At 29.4% G+C, this 25,231-nt stretch overlaps 3 protein-coding genes across 4 annotated transcripts in view; 1 reads left to right on the top strand and 2 right to left on the bottom strand.

Moving 5' to 3' along the window:
- Positions 1-1,322, bottom strand: part of LOC129969607 (deubiquitinating protein VCPIP1-like) — a 29,361-nt gene extending 28,039 nt beyond the window's left edge. For both annotated transcript variants that reach the window (XM_056084257.1, XM_056084263.1), the window contains exon 1: positions 356-1,322. In XM_056084257.1, the coding sequence (XP_055940232.1) occupies positions 356-1,018 (663 nt within the window). In that variant the 5' untranslated portion in view covers positions 1,019-1,322. The remainder of the gene's footprint in view (positions 1-355) is intronic.
- A 224-nt stretch (positions 1,323-1,546) lies between these two features.
- Positions 1,547-9,198, top strand: LOC129980300 (anaphase-promoting complex subunit 10-like). Its single transcript, XM_056090788.1, has 4 exons — positions 1,547-1,663; positions 2,414-2,537; positions 6,387-6,549; positions 8,639-9,198. The coding sequence occupies exons 2-4, from the start codon at positions 2,432-2,434 to the stop codon at positions 8,922-8,924; spliced, it is 555 nt and encodes a 184-aa protein (XP_055946763.1). The 5' UTR covers positions 1,547-1,663; positions 2,414-2,431; the 3' UTR covers positions 8,925-9,198.
- Positions 9,199-11,565: 2,367 nt separating this feature from the next.
- Positions 11,566-25,231, bottom strand: part of LOC129980284 (uncharacterized protein CG3556-like) — a 31,388-nt gene continuing 17,722 nt past the window's right edge. The window contains exons 5-11 of the mRNA XM_056090786.1: positions 24,182-24,395; positions 19,692-19,948; positions 16,925-17,097; positions 16,516-16,699; positions 15,931-16,102; positions 12,119-12,252; positions 11,566-11,700 (exon numbers count right to left, since the gene is read on the bottom strand). Of these exons, the coding sequence (XP_055946761.1) occupies positions 11,633-11,700; positions 12,119-12,252; positions 15,931-16,102; positions 16,516-16,699; positions 16,925-17,097; positions 19,692-19,948; positions 24,182-24,395 (1,202 nt within the window). The 3' untranslated portion in view covers positions 11,566-11,632. The remainder of the gene's footprint in view (positions 11,701-12,118; positions 12,253-15,930; positions 16,103-16,515; positions 16,700-16,924; positions 17,098-19,691; positions 19,949-24,181; positions 24,396-25,231) is intronic.

Below are 25,231 nucleotides of genomic sequence, written 5' to 3'. Positions count from 1 at the left end.
GTACATAACCTAGTATAATGTATATAAATTACACTAAATGAAAACAGATTGAAACTCCATCAAAAAAATTTTATGTCCATAATTTAAAACAAGCAATTTTTTTAAAAATTTGTTTCTCTATCTGAACAATAAAAAAAAGCACACACCAAGAAAGATTCAAAGTATATCAATATCCAGAAATTTTTTTGCTTAAAATAAAATTATTTGCCAAATAATACATTTTAAAAACTTTTCTTTCCTTTCCAGACAAAAATAAAATATTACTAAAAATATGAGAGTATGATATTCAAGAATTTCAAAAATAATAAAATACTTTTTAATTTTTAGTTATTAATAAAAAATATAATGGACTAACTTTGTATTTATCAAGATTGGTTTCAAAATGCTTCTTGAGACAGCATCTTAAAGGATGCCAAAACAATTCTCGCCCAACAAGAGCGCGAGATATTGCATGAACTAAACAGTGGCCATCACCATCAGTATGGATGGGTAACAAACGTTCTTCATTTCCATTTGAAGATCTGATAAGTTTCAAAGTTTCAGATAAATAGTTCATACTTCCAGTGATATCCCTTCCAAACCCTGGAATATTTACATGTTCTGGTTCAATTAGAAAAGCTCTGTCACCAAACGAACTGCAATCAAAAATTTCCCCTCGATTCATATCCTTTAAAAGCTTTGCTTTCCCAGTTTCTTTATCCATTCCGTATCTTGTTAGAAAAGGTGACAGGAGTTTGCAATAATAATTTGACAATCCCAGAACTTTGACCATTTCAGGTCCCCTTTTAGGTAAGAAGGAAGTCAGAAGCAATCTACGAATGTATAAATCTAGCCCATTTGCAAAGTCTTCAGGCATTACTCCTTGGACGTTTCTTAAGGAATTTTTCAGAAACTTTTGGCCACACTGAAAACATTCAATTTCTATTTCCAGTGACGACACAAACATTATATTTTGACATCGTCTATCGTTACAAACAACTCTCTGAAGGCGGAAATCACTATCACCGTCGCTAAGCATCTTGAAATTAGTATTAGCACTACGATCTATCTAGCATGAATAAAAAGTATTCAAAATTTAAATTTCAAAACCAACATATGTCGTTTTGATTGCACATATGAAAAAAAAATACATAAAAAAAAAGGCCTTTTCACTATTCTAAGGAAACTGAAAACTATAAGCTTGACACATTCCTGAAGTTACTCAATTAAAGAAAACGATCGGAATTAAGAAAAATGCAACACACAAATAATATGAATTCCTTTTAGTAGCAGCTATGTAATCCACATTACTTCATAATTTTGGTTCCCAATTAATGGTTTCATTTCAGATCAGATGGTAAATATTGTCAAATATCTGATGCCAATCTTTTCCACTAAATTCCTATTTATTTATTCACTTGTTTAATTAATTACATTTTACAAATATTTACAAATCTTAAAATATTTTAAAATAAAAAAAATGTGCACATTTAATAATCTGACATTTTCAAGAAATTTTAATATTTTTATGAACATATGAAGAGATAAATATATGTATACATATACGACGACCCCTGACGCTATATTTGCACCATTGTTGATTTTGAATCTCCAATAGTTTATTTAGCTGTTGTGTATTTATTGTTAAGTTCGTCTTATCTACGATTGTAGATTGTTACTACTTGTAAGTTTTTTTTAAATTATTAAATTCAATTAAAAAAAATACCTGGTCATATTTAAGTTCAAAAATTCTTGTTCTAGAGTATAATTTCAGCTCGTAATTGTCTGTGGAAAGGAAAGGAAACTGATATCTAACCATTAATCTCAATTGATATTAAATAAAATTTAAAGAAACTTTCTATTTCTAGCTTATAAGCATTTTAATTATCAACAAACAACTAACATTTGAAATATACTATTGTGGCTTGATGACTTTTAAATAGAGTTGCTTATTATGTGGTATAAGTAAATTTCAATAGTTCCTATTTCCTTATTTTTTTTCTACCATCTCCTCTTTTAAATATAACGTTTATGCTGCTTTTATAATTTCAAAACTCATACATACATAATTTGTAGTCATATAAAGAAATTCGTTTTAAATACTATCATTGACAGTCTGTTATTAATTTCTTCACTTGACGAAAATGATGCATTGAGAAAAATATTTCTATGATTAACATTAGCATACCTATCTTAAAAATATCCATTTATATACCATCATGAAATAAAAAAACACATTTTTTTAATAATTTATTTCTGAATTTAATCTCAATTTATCACCAGATTATTTTGATCCCGTTTAGTAGAAAGTTTGATAGATATGTATATAAAAATAACCTTCAAACTAAAGGAAATACACATTGTTTTCTTTCTAAAATTTTCTGTTACTGTCTCCTAATATGCTATTGTGATTATTATTATTATTATTTTGCAGTGATTGATAGTTCTAATAATGATACTTAAGCATCATGTTATGGACCCTTTAAGGGAGGAAAGAGAAGGAAAAGTTCGAGAAGTGGGACCTCAAGCTGTGTGGTCCTTGTCATCTTGTAAACCTGGTTAGTTTTTTCCCCCCCCTCATTCTTAATACAAGAGTATGTATGTTGAGCTTTCTAAATTGTTTTATGTAATTCTTGCATATTTTTAAAATGTAATTTTTGTGCATGTTTCAATTTTAACTATTCCCTCTACACAGTAGGAGTTGAAAGTAGAGTATGATGTTACAAATTATCACATTATTTGTGAATGACATAATGTGTCGCCACGGCACCAGAAAAATCGGGAAAACACATTGCATTTTCCTTAAAAACCCGGAGACTACAAAAAATTAATTTTTTCTTTCATCTAAAAATTGCCAATCTCTTTAAACATCGCTCTGAAAATAAATACCATTCTCAAAATCTCATCCTTTTCCTTCATAAATCAGTCCAATTTTCAAGACTGAGAAAAAATTTTTGTACTGGAATAAGATTATTTCTACTTAAATACTAGTGGAGTTACTGAAACAGAACAAAAACACTTTTTAGCAAAATTTCTTATGTTTGTAAAAAATGCTGCAAAGGTGTATACCTATGTGATCTTGAGGTGTATACTATTTAATGGTTATATTTCAATTTTTTTATATACCTATCTCAAGAGGTATGCTACAGTATAGAAAATGAATGCATATGAGGTATTATGAAGCTTTAGAAAAGTAGAAAAAATTTCAGGAAGAAGAAAAGAGAGAGAGTGAATCCAATAAATGTAAAGCAGTTTTGCCAATTTAATTGTTACAAAATTTAAAAAAAAAAAATTATGACTGAAAAATTTGCAAAGATTGAAATTGATGCTCAAGTATATAAATTGGCAAAATAAATAGTGCTCTTTGTTAATTAATCATTAAATGATTTGTATCATAATAGGGAGAATGTTTTTTTTTGTGTGTGTGTGTGTGTGTGTTTTACTTCGCATGCATTCTTAATTTTATGACTTTAAATGAGAGAGTAGGAACAATAGCTATTTTTTTCTTCTTTAACATGTTGAATTTGTCTTAAAATTTTAGGCAATAGTAATATAAAAAAAATGTTTATAAATATATACGTTAATTTAATATGAGGGAGACTTCTGGCCTTTCTTAATTCTAAGCTTACAACTCAATCCCTCTTTCCGGCCTGCTTACTATCTTAGATAGAATTCTGCGAAACTGAACAACTCCCCTTCCAAAATATAGAATTTCATTTCATAGCATATGAATACATGGAACCAATCAAGATTGAAATTGAACCATACCTTGCATTGAAATTCTAGCCTGCATTAAAATCTTAAGATTTATTCTCATTAAATCTTAAGTCCTGACATATATGGAATGAATAATAACCTAATTAAGGGTAAAAGTGTAATTTAGTGTGTCCCTGGCTGCGTCAAGGATGCCAAATCGGCAATAAAGATGGCAGACATAATAAACAAACACTTATGTGAAACAGTTACATTTACCACTTTCAGCATTAAAATTTTGATTTTTACCATTAAGTATTGGTTTATCCTAGTTTTTTTTTTTTTTTTAAACCTTTGCCATTACTATTGTTGGTTATCTTAACAATTTGAAATAAAGAAGTTTATACAAATTGGCTGCGTCGGTCTGTTGTGTAGAGAACAAAATTTAGAGCATGTGATGCCTTCAACATCTGAAGAAGGCACTGGGCAGAATTTTTTAATTAAAAAAAACATCCTATGGCTTCAATAGCAGCAGGAGTAAGAAACTAATATCTTTGCTAGCACATATGGACTAAGTGGATAACAGAAACAGTACATAACCAAAAAAAAAAAAAAAAAAGTGGAGGAAGAAGCTATTAAAATATTCTCCATACAAAATTTAAAACAAGCATTCTTTTCTGAACTTCATCAACTCATTATATATTTATATATATATATTTCAAAATATTTCATGCCATTCCATTCACCAGACATCCATTCTTGTACAATTACCGACATAACAAATTATCAAGGGAACCATCAGAGCACAAAAAGAATTACAAGAACTGCAAGGAATTCCATCGCAGAAGATTTTGAAAATAAAAATTCAGATGATTTCTTAAAGTCTATACTAACAGTTAAAAATTGCAAAAGAATAAATATTTTGTGTTTGTATTCACATTAAAAGTAACATTGCAGTGTCGTGTTAGTAGTAAAAACAAAAGCTTTTAATTATAATACACAACTAAATTTAAATCTTTTATTTTTATTTTAACATTTTTCATAAAATAATTGTAGTTCATGTACAACTCAACCATTGTAAAAAGTAGTAAACAAAACAGCATTAAGGTTGCTAGAATATCATTTTGGTGGGTTATCATATCGACAAAAAACTCGGGGGGGGGGGTTAAACTACATTTCAACCTAATTAAGAAGTTCCCTTTCAAGCAAATCTTCCAAATAATTTATTTTTTACTTAAAATCAAATACTTTCCAAACTCTTGAAAAACAGCTATTTTTGTTTCTGTCCCTTAGCTAGGTGATATTTAAACCAACTTGATAGCTGTCATCCAGTCGGCCTCCTACTTAGCCTTATCAGAATTGTAGAACAAATCATTTTTAGCATAATAAATGATCATGTAGAATACCATGTCTCATCATATTTGTTTGGGTTGAGGGAAAAAAAAAAATGTTTTGACTGTTGGATAATTTCTTAGGATATCTGAGAGTGTAGAGCAAAACAAAAAAACTAAACTCAGTCTCTCTGCCAATGGCACAGACTCTGTACTAATAAAGATCTAAAATTTGTAATAGAAAAACTAATTGCATATCTTAAATTCATAGAAAAATGATTAATACGTTTGAAGACCCAAATCAATATAAGTAAATGCCAAACATGAACAAAGGAATCTACCTTCTCCATTAAAATTATTCATTAAAAACATCTCCATGACAAAGATACAATGTACTTTGGTGTCATTCTTGACAAGAACTTAACTTTTTAAAAATACATTTTAAAAAAATCAAATGCAATTACGACGGAACTAAAGTTAAATGTTACTCAATTCTCAACTCCAAATCCAGGTTTTGAAGAAAAAATTAACTACTCATCTTCCAGTTGTTGCTTGTATTTTTATGTTGCTTGTTGTTTTCTGCAAGAAATAATAGTTATCTTTAAATTTGTTCAGAGCTCTGTTTCCGTTCAGATTCTTTCTTGAATTTGCATTGTTCATTCGGGCATTCATCTTTATTATACATAAAGATTAAGCGATTAAACTATTTAAATAAAGTAGATTAATGAACTGTAAGTATCAATCATTGTTTTTCTCTTTTACAATTGCAGTGATTTTTTTATTGAATTTGTAAAGTTTTAAATCTGCTTCAGTTCTAAATGTGAACAATGGTATGCGATTGAATTGTAAATTAACATATTCTAAGTATCCTGTGGGATGATAGTGTGATAAGAGTTATAAATTATTGAAAATGTTATGATTACAATTATATGATGAAAGATTTTTGTTTATCTATAATGCTTGTTATTATTCTAAAGCCATTGACTTCATTCTTTAAGCTTAGCATCACTTATAGCATCTGAAATTTCTATAAAATTAAAAAAAAAAAAAATTCTTTCCTTTCTATTTTGTGATGAGTTAAACTACAAACGACAACTATTATATATATACTGTTTGCTTTATATATCATGAGGGAAAAAGTAACATGTCTGTGAAAGTGAAAATGTCTCAGTATCTTTTGAGGATTGACTTTTCAATTACTGAGAATTTTACCATTCCAGTTATTCTCTAATATAACTTGCATCAAATATGCTGATAATGATACATCAGTGTCCTATTGAAAGAAAAAAAAAATTACAAATGGTTAAGTTCTCACTGACCTATGCAATTTCATTTAGTTCTTTGATACATTGTGATTGTACTTAAAAATTTTCTTTCCGAAAGGATTTGGAGTTGATCAACTACGTGACCAATGCTTAGAAACTTATTGGCAGTCGGATGGGCCACAACCCCATCTAGTGAATATTCAGTTTAGAAGAAAAACCACCATTCAAGATGTTTATTTGTATGCCGATTATAAACTGGACGAAAGTTATACTCCTAACAGGTAAATAAATGCATAAACCTCTATTTGTGAGAGTGTAATGGTTTCTTTCTTTTTTCCTTGTACATTTCACATTGTCAGTATCTGAAAACAGTATAAAATTAAGTAAATGCAGTAATTATTATTATTTAAAATACTATTTATTACATCTAAGTTATTTTACATTATTTCTTATTCTTTACATTTATTTTCTAGATTTTTAACTCTTTGCACTTCTTTTTTGGTGAAAAATCTGTCTTTTATAAAATTAGACTATCTTTTAGATGCATTTTTAAATGGTTCTTTTGTTTTGGCATTTTATGATTTTGATTATCAGCAATAATTATAAGAATATATCTGTGCAGAAATTCGTCACTAAACAATATGAAATCAAAAGGTTCAGCACAGATTGTAGCAATTTTTATTTTATGTGTATAGTAGATTGATGAGATTCTAAATTGAAAGAAAATTCTTTTGATTTACTCTTTAAATTTTGAATACCTTATGAATTAATCTTTGTCATAAGAGAAGAAATTTACCTGATATAAGTGGATAAGTATTAGAATTCAATGGTTGTGTTTGTTTTGAACTTCCAATTGAAATTTTCAAAAATTCCTTGAAAAAACTTTTTATTAAAGTTTGAATGAATTATGGTTCTTGAAAATTATATATTTTATGTTGTGTATGTATTAGATATTTTTACTTTTCTGTAAACTTTAATATTTTACTTTTTTATTTTTACTTTTTTATGCAATATTTTTACTTTTTAGTAGTAGAAGCAAATTTGTAGATTTCTATCATGTTTTGGGTGAAATTCATGTAAGAGAAATCTAATTAATAACTTGAAATTTCTAAGAGCTATATGGATGAAATTTGGTACATTGTTTTATCACTAAAAATGTAGATGTGTATTAAATTTAAGGCTAAATGGTGTGATCATCTGTTGATCTGTTTATTCGCTGTATGTGAACATTATAACTCAAATATGTAACAACTTGGGTAATTGTAATTTTATATTTGCTTTGTAGCTGAAGCTGTAAATCAATATTAAAATTTGCATCCAGTTGGGTCAAAAGAAAGTCAAAAATTAATATTCAGTTTTCTTTGTCTAATCACAAATTCTGGTATATTTTTGTTATTACAACTGGAAGTTAAAGGGTGCTTGTGGATTATACTTCAGGTGTGTTCATCCTCCTTGAACATTTATAGCAAAAAATTCAAGAGAGAAAAATCTAAAAAAATCTATTATGTGGTCGAAATATATGAGAAAGTTGAAGGGAAGACACTTTCAGGGATTTTTTTTATAGAAGACATTATCATTTTGTTTTATTTTTATAAAATTATTGTGTATTGCATGCAATTTGCATTGCAAGTGGCATCTAAATGCCATGTCATAAATTTTAGACATAGCATACTGTAAAATAAGAAGAGTACTGTAAATTTTCTCCCACTTTATTCTTTTATCATTTTATCTAAATTGTCTAACTCTGCATAAGTATCATTGTAATTGATATTGGCATTGCATTTTCAGACAATTAAATCATTCAATTTGTTGTAGTTCTGATTCAATTCCCAAATTTAAATAGTATGGTAGAATGTTTTTGAAGTTGATGAAGTTCATCTATAAATTATAAGAATCATATTTAATATTTCTATAAATATTATAGAATATGTCTATAAAGATGTATAATGTTTGACTTTACCTCACAACATTATATATTTTACTAAACTTAAATTTTTAAAATTCTATTTAGGAATTAAATGAAAAACTAGCTAAATAAATAAATTGCTCGCCTCATTGTAATAATGAACCTACACTTGTGTATAGAGAAGCATAACATATAAAAACAAGTTGAATATGTTTAAACATAGTTTAATAGTGTTACTTTTCAAAATTGTTCTTAATGGTCAATTTAAAAAATGACAAATAATGGATTTTTTTTTTGTCCTTTAAATATATTTGGCCTTTATTTGTTGTCTAAAACTTTTTATTCTTGTTTCACTCTTATGAAATTCCTGTTCAGAGCCAGTTGTTATCACTTTCTAATTTAAATTAATTCTTTATATATTTATGGCTCTGTAAATAATTGCAATATGTTTTGTTTATTTTCAGGATTTCAATTAGAGCTGGTACCCATTTCCATGACTTGCATGAAATAGAAGTTGTTGAATTGAATGAACCAAGTGGTTGGGTGAGAATAACTTTGAAAGATGTTGTTGATCAACCGATTAGAACATATATAATACAAATTGCAATTCTGTCAAATCATCAGAATGGACGAGATACTCATCTTCGACAAATCAGAATCCATTCTCCTGTAGAGAACTATTGTTTTGCTGCTATAAAATTTCCTATGCTTACCAGTGTGGAATGTTCTGCTTATAGCTCCATACGGTAGAAAGATATGGTAGCCTGTGCCAATATTCAGTCATATTATTTAATTTCATCTAGAGTTTTCTGTTCATTTTCTGCATATATTGCTTTTTTTTCTTTCTTGAAAAAAAAGGCTGTTTTGATATTGAATGGATTATATGATGTTCTGCATGTCATTTTGTAATTAAAATGTTTATAGCTCAAAACCAGAAAATTTATTGTCATTTTTGAATATGATTAATTATTTAAGTTGTCTCATGTTATGAATGTTATAACAGTAACAAATAGTGGTTGAAGAGTTGCAAATAATTTTAACCAGAAAGGTTTCTGGACTGGGTTACAAATTCATAATTTTTCATATAAAATAACTTTTAATCGTTTAAGGTTTTATTGAAAAGATAAATATATTATTTTTGTGTTTTAATGGAAGTCTTCTGTTTAATAAAAAAACTAATGATGGAATAATATTGTTTCTTCATCAAAATCATGTTATTTTGAATTTTTGGTGAAAACTACATTCCTGTTATAGACTTTATTAATCTATTTTTTAATTTTATTTTTGAAGTTTACTTTTGAATATACCCCAACAACAATGATACGCACATAAAGTTATACTGAATATTTTCATATATATTTAATATTGGACTATCCAATATTAAAAATGGTATATGAGTCATTTTTTGCAATTTTTTTAACATTTTCTGTGCAACTAATTAAAAATGTTGTTTTCAAAGCAATTTGGAAAGAATTATTCACTGTTAATTCTTCAGGTGTAATTTTTATCTTTCGCAATCAATTTTATGACAGGTGCAAAGAGATGCTCCAGTTATGAGGATTATTGATCACAAAAAAATTTCTTCACTATCATTTTTATTTAAGCTAAATGGCAGTAAGAAGATTCTGATGGATCTTGAAGAAATTTGCAATTCAATGATAACACCTTTGCCAAAAAAAAAAAAAAAAAAGAGGATACAAATATTTATAAATTGTGGGTGTTGATTCGATTCGGCATCTTCCCAAGATATTTCTCTATGTGCTTCAATCTTTTAAATACATTTTAAATAAATCCATTGATGAATCTATGGTCAAATTTAAAGATTGTTTTTTAAATTTGACAGTAATGCTTAAAACATTAATGCCAATAAAAAGGAATTTATCAATTTTTTAAAATCTACTCTGGAGAAACAAAGGAAGCTGAAAAGAATTTAGGTTAAAGAGTTGTGCAAAATCTCTCGCAACTTATTTGAGGCAAAAATTATCTGTTATATATAAATGGTTATTTTTCCTCCAACAATGTATTTTAATTTTTAGAAATGCAGAAAATATTTTCTTATGGGATAATTAGAACATTGAGAAAAAAAAAATCTTCCAAATTAACAGATGATAAAGGTCAAAACATTGAAGAATTCAATTGGGCTGTTAGTAATGACTATGTATATATCTAAAATGGAGAGATAAAAGATGAGTGTCCTTACTACCATGTTTGGCCGACTGCACAGATACTGTTGTGATAATACAAAAAGGGGTGGAAAAAGGAAATAATCGAAGTTCAGTACCCCAGAATGGTATTGATTGTAATAAAAGTATGAGTCTAATGGGTCATTTGAAGAGCCTATAGGAAATAGATTGCAAAAATTAAAAGAATTTTCAAAGAATGTTTTCCATTTCTTAGAATGGCAACAATAAATGCATACTTATTATACAAAATGGCTGCAAATATCAAAGAAGATATGAAAAATTTTTGAATGAAGGTAATTGTCATATATCTCCAATTACAAAATTGAATTAAATGAGGGATATGATTGTGTGAAAGAACTTTGGCTTCTATGTAGATCAGTAATAGAAATTATTTAAAAAATGAAATTTTTTCTCAACCCCTTAGTGGGAAAGTTCAATTAGTAAAATGTTTTTCTTGGATTCATCTATGCATACATAATATTTTATGCTTCTCTATAAAATTTACATAACAAAATTACTTGACAGTTGCTTATCCTTTAATGTGTAGAAAATAGATTTAAAGTGTTAGGTAATTATTTGTATGACACAGACATAAATTTTTTTAAATATGTGAAAGAATTTAAAATATAATAGTATCAATTCTTCAATTTTTACACAGTATATGACAAAACTTGATGGTTTTTTTTAATGAGTATTTTATGTTGACGATGAGCTTGTTTTAAATACATATATTTTTAGTTATTTTTAATAGTTACATTTTCTCAAAGTTATATTAGTTATTAGCTTAAAGAGTTGAAGCCTTTTCTCTGACTTCTTTTTCTCAGCTGTGAATTACTGTCTTTTAATTTCATTACTTTTAAAGAATGTTGTTGTTACTAAATGGCTATCTAAATATGTTTGGAACAAATAAAAAAGAGTTTGGGGAAATCAAACAGATTATTAAGTAACTAGCAGTAACTCCCAATTTTATTTCATAATTTTATTTTATATGTCATAAAGATACTTTTAAACTCATTATTTTTCTCTTGAATATAAAACAGAATAGACTCTAAAAAATAAAAATAAATCGATTTTCAAATTTTTGAAGAAAAAAATCTGTTATAACATAATCATTTCTTAATATAAAAGCATGGTTCATATTAAGATAACTTTTGACAACTATATGATTTATCATTTTATTTAATTCCTATGAATTAAATTACTTATACATGGTTTCACATACTATTTAATCTCACAAAAGTTACAAAAAAATTCATAATATTTTTCATTAATTGATCAAATATGTGCCTTCTTGTACCACATGACTATATGAGCTCCATCTTGTAAAATGATTGTATCGGGACCTAGAATAAATATTTATTTATGGTTAGTCAATAATGATACATGCTTGTTAAAAATTGCATTATTAGAAAAATATTTTCTAATTTTGATAGTTGCTGAAACTGAGCTCTCTGACTAATATAAAATAATCCTTACAAATATGAAATATTTTTACCATTGCTATATAATATGAAATAATCTTTACTTTAAAAAGAAGAAAAAAAAAAGACATGTTTCTGTTTTTAATGTAAAATATGTGAATTACCTAGGATGAGAAAAAGAAGGAAAAGTAAAATGTATCTTTTTAACTTAGCAAATTAGTTTTTTACAGTATTTTGAAAATAATAAAATATTGAATCAAAGCTAATTTTTATAAAATTTCAATAATATAATAAGTGCTGTTTATTATTAAAAAAAATTTGAAAAGGTTGGACATATTACTTTTATTAGTATGTGTCATAGATTCAGTATCTTTTCCAATGTACAACAACCAAAATTTTCCATCCTCGAAGTCATTGATTATGCCTTTTATATCATAGATGTACAATTTCTCTGCTGATTTCTTTGCCCGAAATCTGAGAAAAAGGGGAGAGGTATAATATGGTGATTAAAAGTACAAATAAACAAATCTCATCAAAATAATTATTAATAAACAATTTTAATAGTTTACTAAAAACTGAAATGTTTTAATTTTTTTAATCTTTAATTTATGCTTCATAATTATAAATATTGAAATCAATTTCTTTTCATATTCATTAACAGTAGGTATCACTAGTTTTAAATCAAATTTAATCCGATCAAATTAATTAATAATTATGTACTGAAAATATTAAACTAGTATATTGCCATCAAGAATTCACAACTTGAGAGCACTCAAAATGAGAATTCACTGCATTTTGAAACTCTTAATAAACATTATTTATTTGTATTCACATCACATTGTTATCTATGAATTTCAGTATCAGTGATAATATCTATTCATTTATAAAAATAAAATACTTCTACATTGGCAAATGGCTTAACCAGGTAATCAATATTTAATTAGAATAGAGTCACAGTATGAGCATTTTATTTGATAAAGATACTCTTATTGAAATAATTTTCCACTCAATATTTTCATCATCATAATTTTCTAAATTAATGATGATTTATGAACATAATCAGTGGTGATACATGCATTGGGGGTGCTGTAAATTATCCTACTTTGTGCAGTAATGTCTTTTGCTATAATTTAAATCTTGTCTTTTCTAATTTATTTTGAATAGTTTGATTATTTGCAGTAAATGAATAACAGAATTTTTTGATTGATTTATATAAGCTTTAACAAAAAAATATCTATTTTTTAATAAAACTTAGTACAAATAAAGCTTCAAAATAAAATGTTTTCGTTTATTTCATTTTTCAATTTCTCGTTTATAAACATTTATTCAACTGCTGGTGAAAAATAAAATGTCTTTAGTGTATAAAGTTTAAATAAATCTATATATATTGGGTTGTTACTTTTTAAAATTCTACAGTTTTAATTTAATAGTATAACATTTTAAAATTAACTTTTGTTTGTCAATAATCATTATTGAATTTTTATTTATTCTGAATTTTCAAAATTGCGACAAAATTTGCTACGAAAGAAAAGCCATTTAAACACTTCTAGCATTTCTGGTAGCTAATGAAGCATTGTAATAACTTGATCCTATCTTATCAAATAATGGGTGGCGTTTATATACAATTTTCTTTATTTACAATTTTATTTACATAAAAACAACTCTCTCATCTAGGTTAAATGAATGATGCTATTTACAACACGAAAATTAAACAAGAATAATTCCTCGAACAATTTCGAGAAAACAACTTCACAAGAACAGTTAACAGGTTGTTGGCGTCTCAGGCTATTACAGGGGTAGCTCTCAGAATTTACCGAATTTCCTTCGGGTGGAATTTTACTCGGAAGTCCGATTCACACGAAGCTTCTCTCGCGTTTTATTTTTATCTCAAACTTATGTCCACATTGGTAGACTTGGGCTCCCTTATACCTAATCACCGTTCAGAACAAACCTAAATGGTCTCCGGTCGACCGTGGAAATGTCCATTGATGATAAATCCTCCACAATGTAAATAATGAAGATTTACATCTGGAGGGTTTTTACACTCTCCCCTTTCGAAGACACGATTTTTTCCCCTGTAAAACGTGCATGTGGTTCCTTATCTGGACTCACACTAATTGGCCAGATGACCGTACTTAAAAGGAGGGTCCCCCATCTAGCAATCTGGAGGCACTTAACACTGTGGGAGTTTCGTTAATGATACAACTGGACGGGAATGTCAATTATCGAGTGTGGGAAAAAGGAACGTCACAGTGATCAACAGAGTTTCAGGGCATTTGAGCTGAATCGTTACAGTATTATATTTGGGATAATGCTTCCTTCCCTTCGCAAATGATGGAAGGGAACGAATGCGCTTTCTTACTGCACTTGCGCCCGGTTGGAATTAGCACTAATCTTTCAGCATCTTCCGTTTATAAGCTGGAGAGGATATGAATGCGTTTTGTTATTCATGTATGTGTGTTATCTTTACAAACGCATGCGATAGAAATCTATACTTTTTTGGAAGTTTTCTGTTCACGAAGAGAATATTCCAACCGCACTCCGCCAGTATATCGAAAGCCGTAAAAGGAATAGATGGATTTAGATATCGCATACAAACTTAAATAAAGTAGTGATTGTATTTATTCAACGGAAACAGTTGTTGCTGGAGTTCCACAGTGCTTGTACACAAGCCACTGCTTAATAAAACCATGATTTTGGGAAATTTGTTTATTCTGTGATATTTATTGGCGCAAGGCTAATTTTGGTCCTATTGCGCCAAACAAAAGGTAGAATCTAAGAGCAAATTTTAAAAATACATTTATTAAAATATGAAAGCAATTGAAATCATAATGAAACGCCTAGTATATGACCATGCAACAAAAATTGGGCAAAAAATTTCAAATTTCTGTGTCCTCAAAAGATAAAAGGAGGCCCATTTGGTTTAGGTTTAGGTTTAGATTTCTGGCGCAAGATCCTGTTGCAGAATATGCTGCGCCGAAGCAACTTAAAAGTTTCACAGCAAGATAACAAGTAGTTTATCGTTACGAGAAGTGCAACTGACAGTGTTCAAACTAGTCAAAAGTTAAGGAAAGAAGGTATTAAAACTGCAAGTTAAATTTCATGGATGATACCAACATCTTGAAAGTACGAAAAAACGTTTGGATGATGCGACTCACCCAATAAAAAATCTAAGGTAAAATTGTTGGACTTAAAATGCTTCCAACGAAGATCGGTAAAACTTGCGCATTCTATCAAAATGTGTCGGATTGTTAAAACATTTCCACAATTAAAACATACTGGCGGTGGCTCGGCAAAAAGTAAAAATCTATGTGTCAAGTGAGTGTGACCAATGCGTAGTCGGGATAAAATTACATCATATTTCCTGCTTAGTTTGGAGACCCATTTGGAAATAAATTGCAAGAATAATGAGGCCCAAACGTTAGCACAAACAGAAAACAAAGTTTTAAAAATTTTAAATGCAAGTACAAGAATTAAATAGCTTGTAAAATGTTTGAATTATTTTTGCCTCACCAAGTGTTGCAAAATCGAGTGCGATATCTGGTGAACAGATAAACATACACACACATACAAAAGTTCAATTGAAAGATGACCCTTCGATTAAAATTTGTTTAATATTGTTGCTATTAGCAATAGCGAGGACCGAACTCGCAATGTTTGGATGTGTAGCCGAGTAACAAGAACACAAGACAAAAGTAATTACTCATGTCCCGTAGCTGTTATCTGGCTTATAAAGCGGCACCACAATATTAAAAGCAGCATGATACATGAGTGTCTTATTGCCAAATAGAGGCTGCGAACGGAGAATGGTAAGTTTTATAGCAATCTCATGTATAAGAACATAAGTTACAAACAATGTTAGATTTCACATTTTTTTTTTTGTGCAGAATAAACATTATTAACAAAACAATATCGGGAAGATACCACAATAATATAGTAGACACTTCGTACTAAAGATATAATTGTTCCACATCCCTGGTAGCACAGCCTGTCCCACAATATTGAACAACATTGTACGATATTATTTAATATTATTCAATATTATGCAATATTGCGAATATTGTTTTATATAATACAATATTGTACAATATATGTGCGCTACTAGGGATATGGTTTAATTTTTCATTCTAAGTATATAGAAAATAATCATACTTGTATTTGGAATCTGCTTCTTGTGCCAGTTGCATGACCTCGAAAACTGTAATATTTACCGGAATTCGAAGCGATATGGTGTGGACGATGTCCTTCTCATCCCCTATGTAGAGAGAGTACTGGACACGCATTTTGGGACCAAGCTTGTCTTTCGCTTCAGCAACAGGGTCGCCTTTAAATAATTAATGTAATAATTAATTTTTTTCCAAAAATATAAAAAAATTATGCAGATATTGCTAGTTTTAATGCACAATTATTCAGAAGTAAGGGTTAATTGTACGTTATCATCACGATGTTATTCGATCTTCTGAACGCTGGACAATATCGTGGAGATATCTAACAGTGTTATTGGGCATTTTGTGCTAATAGGTTACTACTAATTGTGTGCTAAATTTCTACTCTCTGCTTTAAAAGATTATAAAGAATAAATCGTAAAAAAAAAGAAAAAAAAATGCTAAATTTGGTATTTCAAAGTCAAATGATCTGGATTATAAAAACCCTCCCCTCGCCTTAACTTATAACATTCTACTTTATTAGTAGTATAGAACAGATATGGCGAATTTTCATTGATAGTATTTAACTTACGTTGCATTATAGTTGAACAGTCTGTGTTTCCAATGTGTGGCAAGGATTTTCCATTTAAAATTGGTAGAATCAAGTACACGGCTAAGAAATCAATTGTTGAGGAGTTAAATTGTTGAATTAAGTGGTTCACTGCTTTATTGTAATTCCAGTCTGTACTGTTTTGTTGACCAGCTGAAAGCAATGCCTAAAAAGAAATGAACAAAAAAAATTATTTACTTAATTATAAGAAGAAATTTGTAAGACATTTCTGAAAAAGAAACATCCTATATATTAAAGAAATAGAAAATGGCAATATTCTAAAGATGTAACATATATATATTTTTTTCAGAATTAAAGAATATCAGGATAGTACTTATAAATTTGTTGAAGTTGAAGTTGTTTTAAAATTTAAAATATATTTCTATCTTACTTGCGTGACAACTGCTGTCGTGTAGATGGTTCCAAAACTTCCATCTTCGAGCTGAAGCTGCTTCAATTTCGTCAGAGCTTCCTGGTACTCGGTGTGTGGAAAAAACCCGTTTAAGATTCTCTCATTATTGACTTGTAAGCAAGAAAGGGCCATGATAGCCACTGCTTGAATATCTGCGAATGTATTAATTGCCTTTAACAATGTTCCCCGGATAGATTTAGCTTTATTTTAGAATTAATTAAAGTAATTCTGAAAACAGTATTTACCGGCTGTGAAATAACTTTTATTTTCATATTTATTTCTGAAGATGAATGCAAGTGATTGAAGGTACGTTAAAAAGTCGATTATTATTTTAGAAATTATAATTTTTTTTAATTTAATATTTTTAATATTAGAAGAGGTTTCTTTATAAAATCGTTAGAATTTAGTTTATTAGTCTATTTTTTGGGAAGATACACTGATTTTTATATTTACATTTATATAAGTTTTAATGCTATTTTATATCTTTGGATGCTATTTTCATCTTTGACCGAATTGTTTTATGGAAACCTCATAAATTGAGACCTAATGCACATTTTTTTGTTGTTGAAATTCGGTATAATAATTTTTCAATATGCTCTGCTGTTCTTGAACTAGATAGTGAATATTCTATTTATTTAGAAATATTTTATTGTCTTTCACAATGAAAAAATTGAAAATTTATAATTTATAAATCGAATCACAATATTTAAAGAATTCAGAGACTTAAAGCTTATTTATTTAGTTCTAGAACTAGATAATACATTTCTTAAACTATCTGTAAAATTTTAAGCAAATCATTTGATAAACCTCTAATGTAGAAAATTTTCCCTTAATATTTCCTTTTAACCAATAATAATAATAATAATTCTAACAATACCAATAATAATATATTAACAATCCTGCTACTACTACTACTAATAATAATAATAAAGCCCCTTTTTTTCCAATTTTTTAAAATAATCTTTTGCCACTTAACTGGCATATTTTGGTTTTATAAATGTTTTTTCAATTTTTTTTATGCAAATATTCAAAAGTATAACTACTTTCGAATGTTTTACAATAAATTCATCCCGAACGCAGTCACATACCTAAGTAAGGATTAGCATTCTTAGCAATTTTGGATGTAAAATTATTGTCAATTCTATGAAAGGCATTTTGATTTCTCTGTTGTAACGAAATTATTAGGACAAATAATAATAAGTTAAATTGTACTTCGTTTTAATTTTTGAAATTTATTTAATAATAAATAAATGATTGTCAGGCTTTTTTTCATTTTATTCTGCGTACATTAAAGCCAAAATGTTTTTAAAGAATTAATCATAATTAAATCTTTCAATTACTGTCAGCTCCTATTCGAATTACAATCAGCCTTAGCTGAATATAATCAACCTTTTATTTTTTTTTTATTATTAATTAATTGTTTAAAATCTAAATATGGACAATCATTCCAGATTCGGAGTAAAACTTGGATATTCTCTTAAAAACTAAAAAAATAATTCAGAGTAACATGTGTCATCTAGTCACATTGGTACTTATTCTAATTTAATATTTAGCAATTGCATCGTTCATTTTATGGAAACGTATTAAGATGAAATAAGAATGAGGCAGGGATTGTAAAAGCCATAATATCAAAAAACAAATCTACTGGTTGACACATCGGAAGGCGAAAAGATACTAAACGAGAAGATACCTTTGAATAAGATGAACGAATTTGAGAATGTTGTCAGGAAGGCAAGAGGAGAAGCGAAGGTAACATTCTCCCGGGCTTATTATAATTTTTTTTCAGTCTTAGTCATCGTCAATGATTCAAAATATAAAAAGTTCTCACGGCATGGCACTACATTTTTGCCCTCCCCCATGATATTTCATTAAAAATATTGATAATAATGTACTAATTGTTTATCTGATAGCGCGCCAAGAGATTGGCACCCGAGGCACTTATATCTCCCCCTCCGACTACTATCACACCAACACATAGATTTTTACTTTTTGCCGAGCCACCGCCAGTATGTTTTAATTGTGGAGATATTTTAACAATCCGACACATTTTAATAGAATGCGCAAGTTTTACCGATCTTCGTTGGAAGCATTTTAAGTCCAACAATTTTACCTTAGATTTTTTATTGGGTGAGTCGCATCATCCAAACGTTTTTTCGTACTTTAAAGATGTTGGTATCATCCATGAAATTTAACTTGCAGTTTTAATACCTTCTTTCCTTAACTTTTGACTAGTTTGAACACTGTCAGTTGCACTTCTCGTAACGATAAACTACTTTTTATCTTGCTGTGAAAATTTTAAGTTGCTTCGGCGCAGCATATTCTGCAACAGGATCTTGCGCCAGAAATCTAAATCTAAACCTAAACTATCACTCCTGGAGCCACGAAAATTGATTATAAAAGCGAATGTAATTATATGTTGTCAATGGCTGTAACTAATTGTCAGTATTTATGAATTATAATTGTAATACTTTATTTTCCTATCCGGCATAATATAATTGTCCCAAATATTATGCGTGTACCCACACTGTTTCTGGGTAACTGGTCGTTTCTTTGTGTGCTATTAAGCATTAGTCAATGAATAATTAAGGACAGCATTTCTACAGGAAAACGTGTGCAAATTCATCTATTCTGTTTTACTTTATTTATCAATAATAGTGATAATTATTACCATGTATCAGTTACAGTTTCAAGTAATAAAGAAATACAACTTCTATGGCCGACAGTTACAGTTTTAGATGAAACTTACCAAGAAAAAAAGAATATGCTGAATCAGACTTCAACAGGTTACCGAGATCGTGGGTGGCATTGACTGGTAAAGTTTCACCCGCGTTACAGAGCGTTAGATACGCTCCAGGACGGGCGATCAGGGATGAAACTTCTGTTTGGTCTTTCAACAGTTTCACTAAATCATTGGCATAAAATTTATACGGGTTCTGGCACGACACAGTTAGAGCATTGACGAACATACTCAACTGATTTGCTGTCAATGGATCTGTTTCTTTTCTATAAAGAAAGAAGATTGAAAAAACACTTTAATGATTTGTTTCTTCTACAAAATGCTTATTACTTGTTAATTTTCAACACTAACAATATTATGATGGATTGAAGATAAAAAAAAAAGCAACTGTTTTCTGTTTTATAAATGGAGGAGAAATCTAGGAGAAAATATGCACATTGTCAAGACGAAACTGAAACCACTGTCTTGATGAAAACGATGGCATAAAATTGTTTTTCTAATACTTAAAATTTTTGCATTATACAACATATGAAGATTATAAAGAAAACTTATAAAAAAAATGAGAGGGCACACTGTTACTCCTGGCCTTCCTCCCCTTCAAATAAATAAATAAAAACCCCAGACAAAAATTCTTTTTATTCATCTTGAGCAACTATGTTACGTCTCGAGAAAGATATCCAATGACTCAAGTTAGTCAGTTTGCATATTTAATATATTTACATTAGTATATTTACATTTAGTATATTTAGTATTAGAGTTGGTATATTTACATTTACATGAACTTAAATTTTGAAGGCATACACATTTAAAGATAACAACAACAAAAAAAAAAAACCTTTTTTCCTTGCATTTATGATAAAAAACAACAACAAATCTCGAATTCCAAAATAAAACATAATCCCAGAATAATACATCCGGTGACAACAGAAAAACCTCAATAAGTCGTCACCCCGTTGAAGCCGTCCTTCCCCTTTGGTCCGGATAAGGTCTCATACACAATAATGCAAAATAACCCTCTTTTACCCATCGCTAAATTTAATTCTACTCCTGATAACACGTCAATCTCAAAAACAGCTAAAAGCATCTTTCTTCTCCATTTTGCATGCCATCGTGTTTATCTTGTCAGCTTTGCCGCTTCACTTTAAGAAAGTTCTTTTACAGGGAATTTTCAATCACGTTTGTCACATCAGCAAAACACCTGTAGGTCCCTATAGTTATTAAATATTCCTTACCGTACAACAAACATTTTATGGATCTAGAATTTCTCTATGTGCGTACACCATACTTCTTGCTACTAATAGTTCAAAGCTCATTTCTCGCTGGGATTCTCTCGAGTATAAACGTTTTTCTTGAATCCTCCTGAGTTTGACTTCATTTCATAGCGAATAAACCCCGCTTCAAGGGCTATTTTTTCTCTTGCAATTTTGTGGTTCGATTATGCTTTTAACAAGCCAGTGAAACGAAAATTCATAGCTTTAGCTTTTAAAGGAAAAAAAAAAACTTAATTGCATTTTTTGAAAACAACTTTCCCAAAGGACTATATTTAATTGATATTCTTTCATCGGAACAAGTCATTAAAGAAACTGACTGCAAGGATAAAAAAAAGAATGGGGGGACATCGAAGTTTGGCGAGATCGAGGAGGTTTTAGTTCGATGGCTAAAACATGCTAGAGCACAAAATATACCAATTTCTGCCGTGATTTTCAAAGAAAAAGTCATAGAAATTGCTGAGGAGTTGAGCATTAAAGATTTCGGTGGTAATAATGGTTGGTGGAACGTTTCAGACAGATATTGATTTTCTTTTAAAATGATTTGCAGAGAAGCAGTTGATGTTATGGTTGTTTTATAGATGACTGGAAGAACAGTGTTCTTCAGTTTCTCATGTTACCTATTGAGATAAACGTGTCATACTGCACTTGTTTACATACAATGCTTCAACGATTCCGAACTGTTTCAAACTAGGCTATTATGCTGCAAGTCCAGAGTGGCTCCTTTAAAAAGATTAATCATTTCCGGGAGGAAGAGAACTAAAGCTTTGCTATTTTCGAGATTAGTTTAATAAGTTGTGCCAATTCTACAATTAATCACTCATAAAATTTGGTTGCAGATAGACTCAATAATTGCTTTGATGTGGAACAAGATGAACTTCATAAGCTCAAAAGATTTGCCAGCAATAGGTTGACGGAGATTCAAACACTTTCAAAAGGCATGTACAAGAGTCATGTAAGTTCCAAGGACAATCCTGAAAAATTAATGTATAGAAGTTGCATTGCAGATGAACTTTTGAAGAACGAAATGTGTATCTTGATTTACAAATTGATGAATAAAAGAACTATGGAATTCTTTCAGATCCTGCTTATATTGAGGAATTAAAATGTGCTGCGAATTTTTGAATTACTAACAACCATTCAAAATTTTATGATGAAATTTTTAAACTTATAGATAATATTTTAAAACTAATTTGAATTTTTAGCTTTACTTTTAAGAATTTTTATAAATAACATCAAAGTTAGGGAATCTTGTAACAGTATGACAGTAAGTATTTAACTGCAGATGGGTTTAAAAAAAGTACTGAGTTTTTAGCTCGAGTGTCACCATTGATCATTTTTTAGATGAAAATTCATTACTCAGAGTTGGCGGATGACTTCATAATTCTGTTTTACCATTTAAAGTCAAAAATCACGCAATCTAGTCGAGTAAACTTAAATTTATAAATTGCATTTTTAACCTGTACATAAGAAGTTTCAGCGCATCGTTACACATGATCAAATCGGAATGCAATATTACTCATTAATAGCAAGAATATTGGAAGAAAATCAGTATACGAATGTACTGGATGCTCTAGATTAAGATCTACTGGAGTGATAAAATAATGGGAAATATACCATCAAAGTAGGTGCTTCCAAACGCACCGTTTTTAAACTCTGGGGTGAATTTTTGCGGCCTTTTCCAATAAAATTTAAAAATCAAGAAAAAGGATTTTTAGAAGGTATTTTTAAAGATTTATGTAGCAATTTTTGTATGCTTGGCCTCTAAATATATTAATTGAGACAATAATAGATTTAATAAATGAACATTTTATTGCAACTCTGAAAATTTTAAATGCCTGAATTTTAATTTTAATGCCCGATCACACATTTAACTTTAACGATGCAGTTTGAAAATTAAACTGTTTTGGAAAATTAATTAGCAACAAAAACGAAACTTCAGCGAATTATTTTGCTTCAGAAGCCATCCAGTGAAAATTTATCCCTTCTCTCTCTCTCTCTCTCTCTCTCTCTCTCATAATTTCAATGGTTTGTGAGAGGCATATGTGAAATCATTTAAAAGCCATCCCACAGAACTTTTGATAATAGACAAAATAATTATTGAAAAATTTGAAGCCATAATTTTATAAATTGAATATTATACTTAATTCATGCTCGTTATTTCTATTGATAGATAATATTAAAGAATATGAAGTTTCAACCCCAAGACACTTTTCAACTGGTCGCCCTATCTGTCTAATACCAGAAACGAGATTTTAGTTATTTCAGGTAATATGTTTCCTCAGTGGCAATGTACAACCAAGTGTGTACAAACTAGTTGGAAGTATTGGGAAAATTATTATCTTAAACATTAAAAACAAAGAAATAAGTGGCAATTTCAAAAAGATAATGTTATTGTAGGATGTTAAGTGCTAATAGAAGAAAGTTACTTACTTCTCAATAACTGGGCAATGATAAGAATTTTAGAAGTTATCTGTGGAAATGATGATGAAATCAAAGTACTTAAAGTGAAAACTTCCATGGACATTTTCACGCGTTCGATTTCTAAGATTGTCTTTTTTGATGAATAAAAGATAACCACTAAATTAAATTGCCATGTGGTAGAATTATATATCATACTAGTTTAGAATATATTATTCATTTGAAAGTAATTATTTATATATTTGTAAACTTTTATGTGGGTAGTTGTATATTTAAGTATATTGTGAAATATTGCATATTTCAATACCGGGGGAATTATTACATCATCTATATGGAAAACTCATTATACTTCCATCTATAAAAAGAAAAAAAATATTAAAAAAAAAGAGTGAGCGTTAGCTGTATCTGAATACTAGTGGGCACACGAAACACCTAATAAAGAGGTTCAGCTTAAAACACATTGGTTTTCATCCAAATTAAAGTCCCTTAATATGATGAAACAGTGGCCAAAGCAGTACAATAATTATATGTACAAAGATTGAATTTTTTTGATTTATGTATAGATTTTATAACTCATTTGAACGAAAATACTGTAGAAAAATATAAATCCAATTTACATTCAGTTTCTTCAATTTACCATCTGCCAGTCGGAGCAGATCTTAGTAGAAATCGATGGCCGTTTTACACGAAAGTCGCAGTTAATAATGCACAAACTTTAATTCAAAAATGGGAGATGTAGGAGGAGGGGAGGAATACTCAGACTATAAGAATCATTTCTGAAATTCTGGATACTTCTTTTCTTATACTCACCTCAAGAGATAAACCAAAGCCTGAACCTCTAGTTGTTTTATCATTAGTGTTTCTTCTACATTTTTATCATTTTTCTCGCTTGCTAAAAACAATGCAGTGATTGCTCTGTGAGTGTTTTCTTGCCAACCGGCTGAGTGAGACCATCTCTTCTTCAGCCACTGAATTCCGGCTCTGCGGGTTTCTTTCATTCTGCGATCCAATAATGCTGTGTTATCTAAAATTATGCAAAAATTCGAGAAATGGTAAATAAATACTTGTAAATGTCAGAGAATCAAAGACCATTATTTAAAGTAATTTCGGAAATCAAACTCTTTTGTATAATACAGATTTTTGTCCAACAATTAAGTAATCTGAATTTCGATGGACAATTTTGCAATGTATAATAGACAGAGAAGGAAACTAACAACTTATTTATATGAAAATCAATATTCACAGATTAGTGACTTGCATATGGTATGACGATATATAAAAGGTGTTCAAAAATTAACGCAAGATCTGAATTTGCCACCATTTGTGCAAGAAAGAGTTGGCAACCGTATTAAAAAACTCATCTGACAGCTGATAGTTGAGGGTTAGTAAAAATAGAGCGTTGCAGGATAGAACAATGTGTTTTCATTGTTGAACAATATTTCAAAAATAACGAAAAATCTGGCGGCCGCATTTCGAAAATTTGAGAACTAGCCCCCTAGATCGTGTGATTTAACACCACTGGATTTCTTTTTATGGATTATTTGAAGTCAAAGATCGATGCCAGTAAGCCTACAAGCACGCGAGCATTGAAGGAGGAAATTCAACGCTGCATCAACGAAATTCCACCACATTTATGCAAAATGGTCATGGAAAAGTTTGACAAAAGAGTGCGTACGTGCCAGCAAAGCTGTGGAGGTCATTTGCCCTATGTTATATTCCATACCTAACCCTATCCTATGTGTCTTTCTATTCAATAAAAATATTGTTACGAATCTGTGATGCGGCTTCCCAGCATAGTTGGTTCCATGGGAAATCCCAGAGCTTGGCGACAAAATTGGCGACCATTTGGCAACTTGGCGA

This window comes from Argiope bruennichi, chromosome 1 (genome assembly GCF_947563725.1).
Source record: "Argiope bruennichi chromosome 1, qqArgBrue1.1, whole genome shotgun sequence".
Lineage (NCBI taxonomy): Eukaryota > Metazoa > Arthropoda > Arachnida > Araneae > Araneidae > Argiope > Argiope bruennichi.
This window is presented reverse-complemented; position numbering and strand designations above follow the sequence as displayed.

What these genes read in the sequence shown, in the direction of transcription:
- LOC129980300 (XM_056090788.1), top strand. Translation starts at nt 2,432, where the DNA reads ATGATACTTAAGCATCATGTTATGGACCCTTTAAGGGAGGAAAGAGAA. An exon ending in CTTGTCATCTTGTAAACCTG is followed by an intron (nt 2,538 to 6,386) that starts GTTAGTTTTTTC and finishes TCTTTCCGAAAG; the next exon opens with GATTTGGAGTTGATCAACTA. An exon ending in GAAAGTTATACTCCTAACAG is followed by an intron (nt 6,550 to 8,638) that starts GTAAATAAATGC and finishes GTTTATTTTCAG; the next exon opens with GATTTCAATTAGAGCTGGTA.